We start from the raw sequence: 16764 nt of genomic DNA on the forward strand, positions 1-16764 counted from the left end.
CTATCCACTGTGCCACCACAGGTCAAGCATAGTTCCCACAGATTTTTTTTTTTTTTTTAAGTTTTTTTTTTTTTTTTAAATTTATTTATTCATTTTAGAGAGGAGAAGAAGAGACAGAGAGAGAGAAGGGGGGAGGACCTGGAAGCATCAACTCCCATATGTGCCTTGACCAGGCAAGCCCAGGGTTTTGAACCGGCGACCTCAGCATTTCCAGGTCGACGCTTTATCCACTGCGCCACCACAGGTCAGGCCAGATTTTTATATTTAAACTAATTTTGTATCTTAGAGTAATTTGATTTACAGAAGTTACAAAGATACAGTCCAGCTACCCCACACTTGTGGTTAACATGTTACCCTGATATGATACATTAGCACAACTCCTGAACCAGTGTGGATACACTGTTGATGGACACCCCCCTTTATTGGGTTTCCTGTTTCCCCCAAAGTTCCCACCCTGTGAGTGAAGCATCCCAGCAACTAAGCTCCCAGCCCAGGTCCATATCTGAGACCTTGGGATTTCAGAGCTACTCCTCCCAAGCTGCTCCTGAATTTCTGACCCACGGAAATCAGAATGTTCTTTCCAACTGCTGGATATAGTGTAATTTGTTACAGGAGAAGTAGTGTGTTACAAGGGAAGGAAGAGTCTGTTTTAGGAACCCCTGGCCTCCTGGGATGGTGAACAGGGGTGGGGGTTGGGGGGTGGGGGGTGGTAGAAGGACAAAGGTGGAGAAGAGGGGAAGCACAGGAAAGCAGCCTCAGCACAGGAAATGTGGAGAAGTAGAGGCTGTGAAATCTGGCAGGAGACCCATGTTCATTGTGCAGACATACTTCTTTTGGCTTGAGATTCTTACCCTGTGAATATTTTTATTGATTTTTTTAGAGAGAGAGAAAGGGAGAGACAGACAGAAACATCTATCTGTTCCTGTATGTGCCCTGACCGAGATCAAATCCACAACCTTTGTATATATATTGGGACACTCCAACCAACCAAACTATATATGGCCAGGGCAAGAATATGTTACTTTAAAACAAACAAAAACTATATATAATAAGAGACCTTCGCTGGTGGCTCAGTGCATAAAGTATTTGCTCGGCATATGGATGTCCTGGGTTTAATTCTTGGTCAGGGCACACTAGAAAGGTGACCATATGCTTCTCCCCCCTCCCTGCCCTCCCCTCCTTCTTTCCCTTCCACAGCCAGTGGCTTGATTGGTTCAAACATAGCCCCAGGCACTGAGGATAGCTCTGTTGATTGGAGCATTGGCTCAAGACAGAGGTTGCTGGGTGGATCCTGGCAGGGGTCAGGCAACATGCTGGAGTCTGCCTATCTCACTTTCTCTCACTGCCCCCCTGCCCCCCCCCCCCAAAAAAAAAGCAAAAGCAGCATCAATTTGTTTCTGTGTGTGCCCTGACTAGGGATTGAACCACCACTCCTTATATGTTGGGATCTCACTCTAACCAACGGAACTACCCAGCCAGGGCAAATATGCAGTGGATAGAGCGTCAGACTGGGATGCCGAGGACCCAGGTTCAAGACCCTGAGCTTGCCAGCTTGAGCGTGGGCTCATCTGGTTTGAGTAAAAAAAAAAAAAAAAGCTCACCAGCTTAGACCCAAGGTCGCTGGCTCGAGCAAGGGGTTATTCGGTCTGCTAAAGACCCACAGTTAAGACACATATGAGAAAGCAATCAATGAACAACTAGGGTGTCACAATGAAAAACTGATTATTGAAGCTTCTCATCTTTCTCCGTTCCTGTCTGTCTCGATCTATCCCTCTCTCTGTCTCTAAATTTTAAAAAAAATCAAGTATTTTTTAGATAAGTAACAGACTTGTAGAGGTGCTAACTATGCAATGAGAGTCCCCACTCCAAGAAGTGGTTCTGTAGAAATGAGCTACTTCCCTGTGGGTGGGTTTGACTACTCTGCTGTAGAGGTTGGTGCTGGGAGTCAACTGACCATAGGGAAGTTGTCTGTGTGGTCTCAGGGTCTCAGGGTCCAAATGAGGTTCAGTGGAGGGCTGGGCTGGGGAAGGTAGGGGTGGAGGAAAGGGCCTCAGGAGGTCCACAGGGCAGGACAAGGTGGCAGCATAAAGAGCCCACTGGAGGTGCTGGCAGCTTCAAGCATGTAGTAAGACAAAGCCCCAGGGGAAGCAGAAGAGGTAGGCAAGAGTCACTGCCTCCACGACGGTGATGGAAAGGCAGCAAGACCCACATCCGTTTATGGCGGTGCTCTTGGCAAGTGGCTGGGGCCAAGGATGCTGCTCAACAACCCTCCTCTCAAATACCTAGGACATCTCCCCACCCCCATCAAACATCAGAAGTGCAGAGGGGAGAGCATGATGTAAGGGAAAAGGCTCAGCTGCCAGAATACTTGAGAGAAGCCATCATCATGGAGAATGGGGGAGATGCAGGAGGGTGTGGATGGGTGGGGTGCCACAGCTGTGCCTTGCCTTGTGTTGGCATCTTCTCCATCCTTCAAAAGCAGCTGGAGTGGCACTGGCTTCTACAGTGGCAGTGGCCACCTCATAGGCCATCTAGGACATTCCTCACTTGACAGATAAGCTGGCTGTTACTTCCTGAACTACGACCACTACCCATTTAGAGGGAAAACAGACCCCCATTCACCTCACTCGCCACTGCTGCTACCGTGCCTCAGGATCAAGTGTGGAGACAAATTTTTAGAATCCACAAAAACACAGAGTGCACTGAGAACACCTGTTGCGTGTGGGACCAGGATGTGGGTTAGAAATATCCCCAGATGAGGTAGGGGTTGGACCCCACAAACTCAAGAAAGCTGTCAGAATTCCTAAATTGCATTTACTTCTCATCTGAATGGTTCAAGTCCACAAGCACAGCATTGGACCATAGTGAAGATTAGCAAATAAACAGGAATTTAAAAATACTTCACAGGGCCTGACCAGGGGTCAAGGCACATATGAGAAAGCAATCAATGAACAACTAAGGTGTTGCAATGCACAATGAAAAACTAATGATTGATGCTTCTCATCTCTCTCCGTTCCTGTCTGTCTGTCCCTGTCTATCCCTCTCTCTGACTCTCTCTCTGTCTCTGTAAAAAAAATAATAAATTAAAAAAAACAAAAAACTTCACAGGCCTGACCAGGCAGTGGCGCAGTGAATAGAGCATTGAACTGGGATGCGGAGGACCCAGGTTCGAGACCCCGAGGCCCCCAGCTTGAGTGCGGACTCAGCTGGTCTGAGCAAGGCTCACCAGCTTGAACCCAGGGTCACTGGCTCGAGCAAGGGGTTGCTTGGTCTGCTGTAGTCCCACGGTCAAGGCACATATGAGAAAGCAATCAATGAACAACTAAGGTCTCGCAACGAGAAACTAATGATTGATGCTTCTCATCTCTTTCTGTTCATATCTCTCTCTCTCTGTCTCTGTAAAAAAATAAATTAAAAATACTTCACAGTAACAGAATAGGTCCATGCAGGCCACAGGATTTCCACAGGGCTTCATGGACATTTGTCACCTGAGAGCAGCCAGTGTATTTGTACATCAGACTGTTCTGTCAGAAGACGGCACTGTCAAGACTTTCAGACTTTTCTGGAAGGGAGCCAGGCCCATTTTGATAGTACTGGCAAGGACTGTCTCCTGTGGAGACAGAGGACTCTATCCAGGAAGTGACCTGTGCAGGTGTGCAGGGCCAGGTTACTAGGCATCAGGAGCCTTCATATTGGATGCAGACCCCCCACTCACCATGGTTTTGGTTTTGGGCCACCAATCCCTCCCACTCAAGCCTGGCCCCTTTGGCCAACCTATGAGGGATGACAGCAGGGTCACCAGAGCCATGTAAAAGGATTTCCTGCTTAGATTTGAGCAAAATAAACTTGAGATAAATACCACCAGAAGGGTTCTGGGACCCTGACATCACACATCTCCCCAGTTGCATCCTAACCAACAAGAGGTGATTTCTGCAGCTCCCTGCTCTGACATCCCCTTGAGGCCCAGGCCACCCATCTTTAAGCATCCTATGAGAATCTCATGACTGCCCTCCACCGACATTCCTATCCAGTGATGGGGACATCAGAAGAAAGCATGCTGACCTCAGCCCAGGGTGACAATAAAGCAAGGGTCGTGTTGATGGGGTAGGGCCATCGTTAACATCACCAATGTTTATTGCCACATAGAGTTTTGCATCAACTTAGAATAAATAACACTGGTGTGCCGCTCTCACTGGAACCCATCCACGTTCAAGGCCTGGCCAAGTGAATATGAGGCATGGGCCTGCACACAGCTGAGGTCCCAAGCCAAGGGTCCCTTGAGGCCATGGGACCTGTCCCATGAGTCTGGCAGGAATGAGAGCCCAATTCTGCAGCTTCCAGACCAAGAGCCAGGGCCAGGGTGTGTATAAGATGACTGTAGATATCCATATGGGACTAGCAAACACACAGGAGCTTCATAGCTACCCATGCACTTACCAAGACCACAGGGTTGGCTGGGTGGTGACAATGCTCATCCCTGGACAGATGCTGTCACGCATGGAAATCCATAGGGGACAGGCAACCTCGACATCCATCTGGAGTACAGACTCACCCCTGCCCCCACAAGATGGAACAGAAACAGGCCACAGAAAGATTTATTTCTGTCTCATCCTGCACAATCAATGCAGCAAATGGTAAAGTGCGAGAAAGCAGCTGGTCTTTGATTCCACACTGGTTTTTCTGAAAAAATGTACAAGGAGGCACAGCAAACTCAGAAACCATCTTAAGAAACCATACAGAGGAGAAAAAATGGAAAAATATACATTTCTGGAGTGATACAATCATATCAGACTTTTTTTTTAAATTCCTGTTTAATATTGGATACAATGCTTTTTAACATAAAAAGACAAATGTGTACCTTAGTATTAAACTATTCCATACAGTCACAAGTAATAATATAAAGAAAAGAAGTCATTTTTGTCCTCTTAAAGACCCTTCAGGAACTGTACCTTCCTCAAAAAATCACAAGAAGAGAATCCACAAACAGATCTGATGTACACATATCCCCAGTTCTGTCTTCAGAAAACATGTGACCGAACAGGGACCTCTGCTAACTCTCACTATACATGATGGCGCCTTCCCATGTCAGCATCGCTGGTTCCTTTCTTCTAGAAGCTGGTTGTCAAATATTTCTTTTTCCCTTCAGAAAATAAAAGGTGACAATTTCATTTTATTAATTACTTGTGTTTTAAATAGTATGGAACACAGGAGTTAGTGTATGATGGGGACAGAGTTTCAGTTTGGGAAGATGAAAGTCCTAGAGACGATGGTGGAGATGGTTGTACAACAATGTGAATGAATTTTATGCTGAACTGTGCACTTAAAAATGGTTAAGACAAACAACTAAGGTGTTGCAATGCTCAACAAAAAACTAATGATTGATGTTTCTCATCTCTTCTTTCCTGTCTGTCTGTCCCTGTCTATCCCTCTCTGACTGTCTCTGTAAAAAAAAAAAAAAAAAAGGTTAAGACAACTCTGGCCTGTTGGCTCACTGGTAGAGCATTAGCCTGGCATGTGAATGTCCCAGGTTCAATTCCCAGCCAGGGCACACAGGAGAATCGCCCACCTGCTTCACCACCCCTCCCCTTCTCCTTTATCTCCATCTCTCTTTTCCTCTCCTGCAGCCAAGGTACCACTGGAACAAAGTTGGCCCAGGCACTGAAGATGGCTCCATGGCCTCCGCCTCAGGCACTAGAATGGCTCTGGCTGCATAGGAGCAATGCCCCAGATGGGTGGAGTAATGCCCCAGATGGGCACAGCATTGCCCTCTAGTGGGCTTGCCAAGTGGATCCCGGTCAGGCGCATGCAGAGATCTGTCTCTCTGCCTCCCCACTTCTTGCTTCAGAAAATAAATAAAATAAATAAAATAGTTAAGATGATAAAGTGTTATGTATATTTTATCACAATTAAATAAAAATAAATCTTAGAAGTATGAAATACCAAATTGTCCTAATTGTCCTTAAGTAACTGTTAAGAAAAATTGTGCTAACAATCACTTGGGTAGCCACCACATTCAGGATAGAGATAAACAAGGAACATCAATTCTTTTTATTTTAGAGAGAGGCAGAAAGAGAGAGAGACACAGGAACATATGTATGTGCCCTGTGCTTCAGGATGATGCTCCAATCAACCGAACTACCCAGCCAAGGCTTTTTTATTTATTGACTTTTAGAGGCACAGAGAGAGGGAGGGAGAGACAGGGAGAGGAAAGGGAAGCATTCATTTGTGTGTTTTCTTTTTTTTTTGAAAAAAATTTTTTAAATTTATTTATTCATTTTAGAGAGGAGAGAGAGAGAGAGAGAGAAAGGGAGGAGGAGCAGGAAGCATTAACTCCCATATGTGCCTTGACCAGACAAGTGCAGGTTTCGAACCGGCGACCTCAGCATTCCAGGTCGACGCTTTATCCACTACGCCACCACAGGTCAGGCAATTTGTTGTTCCACTCAGTCATGCATTCATTGGTTGCTTCCCGTGTGTGCCCTAACTAGGGATTGAACCTGCAACCTTGTCATTTAAGGATGACACTCTGAGCCAGGGGTCTCCAAACTGTGGCCCCTTGAGGCCATTTATCCGGCCCCCGCCGCACTTCCGGAAGGGGCACCTCTTTCATTGGTGGTCAGTGAGAGGAGCATAGTTCCCATTGAAATACTGGTCAGTTTGTTGATTTAAATTTACTTGTTCTTTATTTTAAATATTGTTATTTGTTCCCATTTTGTTTTTTTACTTTAAAATAAGATATGTGCAGGCCATGGCCGGTTGGCTCAGTGGTAGAGCATCGGCCTGGCGTGCAGAGGTCCCGGGTTCGATTCCCGGCCAGGGCACACAGGAGAGGCGCCCATGTGCTTCTCCACCCCTCCCCCTCTCCTTGCTCTCTGTCTCTCTCTTCCCCTCCTGCAGCGAGGCTCCATAGGAGCAAAGATGGCCTGGGCGCTGGGGATGGCTCCTTGGCCTCTGCCCCAGGCACTGGAGTGGCTCTGGTTGCAACAGAGCTACGCCCCGGTTGGGCGGAGCATCGCCCCCTGGTGGGCGTGCCGGGTGGATCCTGGTCGGGCGCATGCGGGAGTCTGTCTGACTGTCTCTCCCCGTTTCCAACTTCAGAAAAATAGAAAAAAAATTTAAATAAATAAAATATGTGCAGTGTGCATAGGGATTTGTTCATAGTTTTGTGTTTTTTTTTGTATTTTAGAAAAAAAATTTAAATAAAGTATGTGCAGTGTGCATAGGGATTTGTTCATAGTTTTTTTTTTTTTTTCTGTTTTTCACCAGGGCTTTCATTTCTTTTCTTTTTTTAAAGATTTGCCCTGGCCAGTTGGCTCAGCGGTAGAGCATCAGCCCGGGGTGTGGAAGTTCTGGGTTCAATTTACAGTCAGGCCTGACCAGGCAGTGGCGCAGTGGATAGAGCGTCGGACTGGGATGCAGAGGACCCAGGTTCGAGACCCTGAGGTCGCCAGCTTGAGCATGGGCTCATCTGGCTTAAGCAAAAAGCTCACCAGCTTGGACCCAAGGTCGCTGGCTCGAGCAAGGGGTTACTCGGTCTGCTGAAGGCCCGCAGTCAAGGCACATATGAGAAAGCAATCAATGAACAACTAAGGTGTTACAATGAAAACTGATAATTGATGCTTCTCATCTCTCTCTGTTCCTGTCTGTCTGTCCCTATCTATCCCTCTCTCTGACTCTCTCTCTGTCCCTGTAAAAAAAAAAAAAAAATTCCAGTCAGGGCACACAGGAGAAGCGACCATCTGCTTCTCAACCCCACCTCTGTTCCCCTCCCACAGCCACAGCTAGAATGCTTTGAAGAAGTTGGCCTTGAGTATCACGGATGGCTCCACAGCCTCGCCTCAGGCTCTAAAATAGCTTAGTTGTGAGCAACAGAGCAGCAACCCCAGATGGGCAGAGCATCACCCCACAGGCAGCTTACCGGGTGGATCTGGTCAGGGTGCATCGGGAATCTCTCTCTGCCTCCCTGCCTCTCACTTAATTAAAAAAAATATTAATTTTACAAGGGTGGATGGGAGCAAGATGTATTAACTCATTGTTCCTTCACTTTAGTTGTTCATTGGCTGCTTGTTGTATATGCCTTGACCTTGCGAGCCCAAGATTTCGAACCAGTGATCTCAATGCCCTATCCACTGTGTCACCACAGGCCAGGAAAGGAACATTGACTCTGAGGTGGCCCAGAGAAACAAGGGGCTCCACTGGAGCAAAGTTGGCCCGGGCGCTGGGGATGGCTCTATGGCCTCTGCCTCAGGCGCTAGAATGGCTCTGGTTGCAGCAGAGCTATGCCCCAGATGGGTGCTGGGGATGGCTCTATGGCCTCTGCCTCAGGCGCTAGGTAACATCAATAAGGTAAATGTGTGGGTCAGTTCAAAATAAGAGACATGGGCAGCCTGAAAACGAGCATGATGGAAACAGCACACACTGCTCAGAGCATACTCATCTTTCAGTACAGTTTGTTGGGCGTGTGCACAACCTCTTAACTAATAAGATGAGAGAGACACAGGTGGATGAACTCTATGACAGACCAACCATGTGGCTGAAAACTGGAACCAAAGGATAGAAGCAGAGGCCAACAACAGCAACTGTGTTTCTTAGACCAATGGTTTTCAACTGCCAGTTCTCAAAACAGTTACCCACTTCCTTTCCTGAAGTTACAGCTATGAAGATTACAGAGAAAAACAGTGCCTTAGACTATGTCCCTGAGGGAATAAAACAGGGTTGGGGTTTTTACCAACCTAATTTATTCATGTTAGCTAGTGAACCTCATTTACAGGAGGCATTTAACATGTTCACAGTAGGCAAAGGCAGCAAAGAACTCGTTTTCTTTTTTCCTAACACTTTTTTTTTTGTGTGTGTGTGTATGAAAGAAACAGAGAAAGGGACAGATAGGGACAGACAGGAAGGGAGAGAGAGGTGAAAAGCATCTATTCTTCGTTGCAGCACATTAGTTGTTTATTTATTGTTTTATTACATGTGCCTTGACTGAGGGACTCCAGCAGAGCAAGTGACCCCTTGCTCAAGCCAGAGACCTTGGGTTCCAGCTAGCGACCTTTGGGCTCAAAGCCAGCAACCTCAGGGTTTCAAACCTGGGTCCCCTGCATCCCAGTCCCACACTCTATCCACTGTACCTCCTGGTCAGGCTCCTAACACTCTTTTTTTTTTTGTATTTTTCGAAAGCTGGAAACAGGGAAAGACAGTCAGACAGACTCCTGCATGCGCCCGACCGGGATGCACCCGGCACGCCCACCAGGGGGCGACGCTCTTCCCACCAGGGGGTGATGCCCTGCCCCTCCGGGGCATCCCTCTGTTGTGACCAGAGCCACTCTAGCACCTGGGGCAGAGGCCAAGGAGCCATCCCCAGCGCCCGGGCCATCTTTGCTCCAATGGAGCCTCGGCTGTGGGAGGGGAAGAGAGAGACAGAGAGGAAGGAGAGGGGGAAGGGTGGAGAAGCAGATGGGCACTTCTCCTGTGTGCTCTGGCCGGGAATCGAACCTGGGACTTCTGCACGCCAGGCCGACGCTCTACCACTGAACCAAACGGCCAGGGCAGGCTCCTAACACTCTTAATGCTGGCAACCAAGCAGAGGAAGAGGGTAAAGATGAAGACATGTTCATGTGAGCATAAGGCTGAGCTCCCAGATGTCGTTGCTTTCTGCCCTCCTCTTCCCAGGACCCGTCTTTTTTTTTTTTTTTTTTTTTTGTATTTTTCTGAAGCTGGAAACGGGGAGGCAGTCAGACAGACTCCCACATGCGCCCTACCGGGATCCACCCAGCATGCCCACCAGGGGGCAATGCTCTGCCCATCTGGGGCGTCGCTCTGTTGCAACCAGAGCCATTCTGGCGCCTGAGGCAGAGGCCATAGAGCCATCCTCAGCGCCCGGGGCCAACTTTGCTCCAATGGAGCCTCGGCTGCAGGAGGGGAAGAGAGAGACAGAGAGGAAGGAGATGGGGAGGGGTGGAGAAGCAGATGGGCACTTCTCCTGTGTGCCCTGGCTGGGAATTGAACCCGGGACTCCTGCACGCCAGGCCGACGCTCTACCACTGAGCCAACAGGCCAGGGCAGGACCAGTCTTTTTTTTAAAATTGATTTTAGCAAGAGAGTGAGAGAGAGGAAGGGAGAGACAGGAACATCAATCTGTTCCTGTATGTGTCCTGACCAGGGATCAAACTGGCAACTTCTGCACTTCAGAATGATGCTTTAACTAACCAAGCTATGCCTGACTAGCTGGTGGCGCAGTGGATAGAGCATCGAACCAGGACACGGAAGACCCAGGTATGAGACTCTGAGGTCGCCAGCTTGAGCGCAGGCTTATCTGGTTTGAGCAAGGCTCACCAGCTTGAGCCCAAGGTCGCTGGCTTAGGCAAGGAGTCACTCAGTCTGCTGTAGTTCCCTGGTCAAGGCACATATGTATGAGAACGCAATCAATGAACAACTAGGATGCCGCAATGAAGAATTAATGCTTCTCATCTCTTTCCCTTCCTGTCTGTCCCTATCTGTCCCTCTCTCTGACTCTGTCTCTGTCACAAACAACAACAAAAATACTAACCAAGCAATCTGGCCAGGGCATTTTTTTCTCCTTTAATTGATTTTAGAGAAAGAGTAAGAGGAAGGGAAAGAGAGAAACATCAATTTGCTGTTCCACCCCTTTATGCGTTCATTGGTTGATTCTTTTTTTGTTTGTTTGTTTGTTTATTTATTTATTTTACAGGGACAGAGAGAGAGTCAGAGAGAGAGATAGATAGGGACAGACAGGAACAGAGAGAGATGAGAAGCATCAATCAGTTTTTCGTTGGGACACCTTAGTTGTTCATTGATTGGTTTCTCATATGTGCCTTGACTGCGGGCCTTCAGCAGACCGAGTAACCCCTTGCTGGAGCCAGCGACCTTGGGTCCAAGCTGGTGAGCTTTTTGCTCAAGCCAGATGAGTCCGCGCTCAAGCTGGCAACCTCGGGGTCTTGAACCTGGGTCCTCCACTTCCCAGTCCGACGCTCTATCCACTGTGCCACCGCCTGGTCAGGCCATTGGTTGATTCTTGTAATGTGCCCTGACCAGGGATGAAACCCACCACTACCTTGACATACTGGAACAACCCTCTATCAAACTGAACTACCCAATCAGGGATTAGGACCACTATCTTGACTCATGGATGAATTGCCCCAGGCCAGATTCCTGAGATCCGGGTAGAGAGATGCTAAGTTTCTGTTTCCAAAGGCTCTGTCTTATTAAGTCAGGCTGTATGCAGAGCCAAGTGGCCTTTCTGTGGGCAGCTACGCAGGAGACCTGTTATCCATCATGGCAAGCAAGCAGCCCTTCTATTCTCCTTGCACACAATGGTACTCCACCAAGGAAGAATGCCGAGCATCTTTACCCCAGAGTGTCCTATGAAGTGCCCAGTCAGCCTGGGACAGCACCCTGGCCTATGACTCTAGTTGAGTCTTCAGACTGTCAGTGGCAATAGCCATGCCTGTTCCCAGCAGGGCCTGGTAGCACGCCCAGATGGGATTAGGGGCTTTAGGGCCAGAACTTCATGGGCAGCTAACTATACCAATGTAAGAGAACATCTTGATCAGAGCCTTCTCTGACCAGTGAAGACTCATCAGGCCAAGTGCTGTCTGTTCTCCAACAGCCATGGAATTGCAGCAATAAGGAAGAGAGTTGGAAATAGAAACAGCAGCCCCCAACAACAGGAGATTAGGCAGAGGTCCGAATGTGTATCCAACAGTCACCCTGGCTGACCCTGTAGGCCACTATGTAGACCCTGGGACTGTGTCCAGTTCAGGGCTCAGGGCCACGGCCCAAACTTGCCAGAGGACAGAAACGTCCACTGCTGACTTCACTGAGATTGTCTAGCAATTTATCAGCCAGTACTAACGTGTATATTTCAAGTGTATGTGATTCATTTATCAAGTGGGCATCTCGTCCAACATGTCAAAAAGAGTGGCCTCAGTTCCCAGTTACTGGCATGTGAGAAAATACTAGCCTTAGAAGATAAGCTGAGCCTAATCTGTAGTGGCTCAGTGGATAAAGTGTTGACCTGGAATGCTAAGGTCACTGGTTTAAAACCGTGGGCTTGCCAGGTCAAGGAACATATAGGAATAGATGCTTCCTGCTCTGTCCCTCCCTTCTCTTTCTCTTTCCTCTCCCAAATGAATAAAATTAAAAAAAAAAAAAAAAGCTGCAAAATGGTTGGGGCAGGGCTCTATGTAGCCTACCGGTAGCTCAGCGAAGGTCCTTTGATGTACTTCTCCTCGGCCGTCTTGTAATCTACTGCATCCACTGCGGAGATCGCACAGATGATGGCCTGTAAGAGGGAACAGGTCAACCCCAAGCCAGGCCACTTGTGGCACTTGATCTCTTGAGGAATATGCCTAAAACCAGTTTTTGTTTGTTTGTTTGTTTTTTTGTATTTTTCTGAAACTGGAAACGGGGAGGCAGTCAGACAGACTCCCGCATGCACCCGACCGGGATCCACTCGGCATGCCCACCAGGGGGCGATGCTCTGCCCATCTGGGGCATCGCTCTGTTGCAACCACAGCCATTCTAGCGCCTGAGGCAGAGGCCATAGAGCCATCCCCAGCGCCGGGGCCATCTATGCTCCAATGGAGCCTTGGCTGCAGGAGGGGAAGAGAGAGACAGAGAGAAAGGAGTGGGGGAAGGGTGGAGAAGCAGATGGGCGCTTCTCCTGTGTGCCTTGGCAGGGAATCGAACCCGGGACTTCCGCACGCCAGGCTGACGCTCTACCACTGAGCCAACTGGCCAGGGCCCTAAAACCAGTTTTTATGGCTCAAAAGATACCTCGAGAACCTGTGACATCTCTGTAACAAAGTTTCTGAGTTAGGCCCTGGGGCCAGTTAGCTCAGAGGTAGAGTTGGCTGGTATTTGGAAGACCAGGGTTTGATTCCCGGTCAGGGCACACAGGAGAAGCATTTATCTGCTTCTCCACCCCTCTCCACCCCTCCCCCTCTTGCTTCTCTCTCTCTCTCTCTCTCTCTCTCTCTCTCCTCCTCCTCCTCTTCCTGCAGCCATGGCTCAATTGGAGCAAACTGGCCCCTGGCCAGAGCATTGCCACCTAGTGGGCTTGCCAGGTGTATCCTGGTGGGGACCCATTCAGGAGTCTGTCTCTCTGCTTCCTCTCCTCTTACTGAATAAAACAAACAAAAAGTTTCTGAAGTAAATAAGTAATGTTACCTTTTGGACTAGAGATGAGAGTTCCCATCATCAAAAGCAACACCCAAACCAAAAGGTGCATTTTTTAAAATTCTTAAAAAAAAAAGTACAAAGTGGTGATTTGAATGTATAATAGATATTGCATACCAAAAAATCACTGTCAATTTTCTTAGGTGAAATAATAATACTGTGGTTATAGCAAAAGACCCTAGGGCCAGGTCACTCTCTGTGGGGCAGCCTAGGCACTATGAGGTGCTAAACAACATCCCTGACCCCAACCCTCAATGCCAGGAGTACCCCTCCTGTGACAACCCCAGATATCCCCACGATGCAGGATCACCTCTTTTTAGAGATACACAAGGAAGTACTTATGAATAAAAATCTTGAAATTTCCCACCCCCCTAAAAAAAAACTAATCTGGGAGGAGGACTAGTGGCACATAGGGACTGAGGTCACTAGTCCAGCCAGCTAATGAGCACAAATGGTTCACGATGTTCTTGTGTTACTGTTATTTGAAACTTTCCACAATTATAAAGTCAACATTTTTACATTTAATGTCTTGTCCACACTGTACATACACACCCAGCAGTGTCCTCTCTAAACTTTCACAGTAACTTAAGAACCATATCTGCTCCTCTTCCAGCCCTGCTCCAGCACTGAGAAAAGTTAAATCTCTCTTTTCACAAATAAGTTCTGGGAGTCACTACCTTTGCACCCAGATGAAGCCCACATCTCATTCCCCCAGGCCTGGTAATGAAATCGGATTACCTGGCCTGTGCTACTGTCCCCGGAGTGGCCAGGTGAGTGCTGGGCTCCATGATGCATGAGCCTCCAGATAGATTTTGAAAGGGTGACATCCCAGCACCAAACCACCCCATGCCCTATGCCCAGTACAGACCATGCCTGGGTAAGCCTAGACTGGGGCTCTGGTTGGGCTTGCACCAGAGACCCCCACCTCCCTCACACAGGATGCCCTGCTGGCCACTCACTTCAGGAAGAAGAACATCCAGGATGAAGCGGATTCTGTCGCCATTGATCTGCGTCAGCATCCTGCTGCCTGTTTCCTGGTAGACCCCCTGCAAGTATTTCACCACCCGGTCCAGCTGTTCCTCGTCCTCCAGGTACGTCTCCACGCATGTCATATATTGCCCCGAGTTCAGAAACGTCTTCAGCCACCTGGATGGCTTCCTGTTCTTCAAAATGGCCTGCAGGTGGCTCTCAGCGCCCCTCGCCTTCACGATGTACTCTACCAGCTTCTGATTGGCTCGGTCTCGGGCAGCTCGAGACCGGTCGGGCAGGACTTTTCTGCAGGGCTGCCTCCTGCCCCAAGGGCTCCCGGCCACAGGTATCTCGGGGTCCTCCTGACAGAGCTGAGGAAACTGGGTTCCCAAGACATCCTGCTGGATGGACTTGCGGACAGGATAGCCTGCAGAGGCAAGTGTCCATGGGATCACTGGCAGACGGGGATAGAGCAACCCCAGGCCCTGGGGACACTGGGGCAGCCATATTCCTAAAGGGCTCTCCTCTGGCAGGAGCCCTCATCTCTTTCCCAACTCAGCCTTTTAGCTAAAAATTTTTTTTTTTTTGTATTTTTTTTTTCTGAAGCTGTAAACAGGGAAAGACAGTCAGACAGACTCCCGCATGCGCCCGACCGGGATCCACCCGGCACGCCCACCAGGGGCAACGCTCTGCCCACCAGGGGGCGATGCTCTGCCCCTCCGGGGCGTCGCTCTGCCACGACCAGAGCCACTTTAGCGCCTGGGGCAGAGGCCAAGGAGCCATCCCCAGCGCCTGGGCCATCTTTGCTCCAATGGAGCCTTGGCTGCGGGAGGGGAAGAGAGAGACAGAGAGGAAGGAGGGGAGGGGTGTGGAGAAGCAAATGGGCGCTTCCCCTATGTGCCCTGGCTGCGAATTGAACCCGGGTCCCCCGCACGCCAGGCCGACGCTCTACCGCTGAGCCAACCGGCCAGGGCCCTTTTAGCTAAATTTAACCTGAAAGACAAGGCCCATCCTCCCTCCCCCCAAAAGGATTAATTTATCTGTCTCTCTCTTTAAAGACAGAATGAATAGGACAGTGTATGGCTGTCACTGATTGAAAGCACAGAGACAAGGAAGGCAGATGGAAAAGTGCTATTTATGCTTTTTTTTGAGAGAGAGAGAGAGAGAGAGAGAGAGAGAGAGAGAGAGGGAGGGAGGGACAGACAGGAAGGGAGAGAGATGAGAGGTATCAACTTATAGTTGCGGTGCCTTAGCTCTTCATTGTGTGCTTTCTCATATGTGCCTTGGGGGTGGCGGTGAGGGCATCCAGCAAAGCCAGTGATCCCTTGCACAAGCCAGTGAGCTTAGGCTTTTTTTTTTTTTTTTGTATTTTTCTGAAGCTAGAAACAGGGAGAGACAGACAGACTCCCACATGCGCCCGACCGGGATCCACCCGGCACGCCCACCAGGGGGGCGACACTCTGCCCCTCCAGGGCGTCGCTCTGCCACGACCAGAGCCACTCTAGCGCCTGGGGTAGAGGCCAAGGAGCCATCCCCAGCGCCCGGGCCATCTTTGCTCCAATGGAGCCTTGGCTGCGGGAGGGGAAGAGAGAGACAGAGAGGAAGGAGAGGGAGAGGGGTGGAGAAGCAGACGGGCGCCTCTCCTGTGCGCCCTGGCCGGGAATCAAACCTGGGACTTCTGCACGCCAGGCCGATGCTCTACCACTGAGCCAACCAGCCAGGGCCGAGCTTAGGCTTTAAGCAAGTAACCTTCAGCTTCAAGCCAGTGGCCATGAGGTTATGTCTATGATCCCAAACTCAAGCTGGTGACCTTGTACTCAAGCTGGTAAGCCCATGCTCAGGCCAGTAACCTCAGGGTTTCAAACCTGGGTCCTTGGCGTCCCAGGTCAATACTCTATCCACTGTGCTACCGCCTAATCACATTTTAACATTTGGGTGTTATCATTTACAGGGCAAATTTGGATGCAGATCTGCTGTCCAAGACCCCATGACAGTGAGAGACCTGGGGGGACGCCACCTCCCTAACAATATTCCCTACCATAAATAACATAAAAATCAAATGACAATTTAATAATAAAAGCAAATAAAATGCCTTCCAGTACTTATCATTTTGTCAACAATTACCCTCCCGCTCGCCCCAGCAATAACCCTACTGCAAGCCTACCTCTGGCAGGCTCCTGCCAGAGGAGAGCCCTTTAGGAATATGGCTGCCCCAGTGTCCCCAGGGCCTGGGGTTGCACGGTCCCACAGTCCAGCAGCAGGATAAGGGCACCTGTTACTTTTATTTATTTATTTATTTATTTATTTTTTTGTATTTTTCTGAAGCTGGAAACGGGGAGAGACAGTCTGACAGACTCCCACATGTGCCCGACCGGGATCCACCTGGCACGCCCACCAGGGGGCGACGCTCTGCCCCTCCGGTGCGTCGCTCTGTTGCGACCAGAGCCACTCTAGTGCCTGGGGCAGAGGCCAAGGAGCCATCCCCAGCGCCCGGGCCATCTTTGCTCCAATGGAGCCTTGGCTGCGGGAGGGGAAGAGAGAGACAGAGAGGAAGGAGAGGGGGAGGGGTGGAGAAGCAGATGGGCGCTTCTCCTGTGTGCC

At 49.3% G+C, this 16764-nt stretch overlaps 1 protein-coding gene across 4 annotated transcripts in view; it reads right to left on the minus strand.

Annotated features, from left to right (window-relative positions):
• Nucleotides 1-4923: 4923 nt before the first annotated feature.
• PWWP3A (PWWP domain containing 3A, DNA repair factor) overlaps nt 4924-16764 on the minus strand; it is a 31350-nt gene continuing 19509 nt past the window's right edge. For all 4 annotated transcript variants that reach the window (XM_066342368.1, XM_066342383.1, XM_066342391.1 and 1 more), the window contains exons 12-14: nt 14154-14590; nt 12210-12298; nt 4924-5140 (exon numbers count right to left, since the gene is read on the minus strand). In XM_066342368.1, coding sequence (XP_066198465.1) covers nt 5086-5140; nt 12210-12298; nt 14154-14590 — 581 coding nt within the window. In that variant the 3' untranslated portion in view covers nt 4924-5085. The remainder of the gene's footprint in view (nt 5141-12209; nt 12299-14153; nt 14591-16764) is intronic.

This window comes from Saccopteryx leptura, chromosome 1, assembly GCF_036850995.1.
Source record: "Saccopteryx leptura isolate mSacLep1 chromosome 1, mSacLep1_pri_phased_curated, whole genome shotgun sequence".
Taxonomy (NCBI): Eukaryota; Metazoa; Chordata; class Mammalia; order Chiroptera; family Emballonuridae; genus Saccopteryx; species Saccopteryx leptura.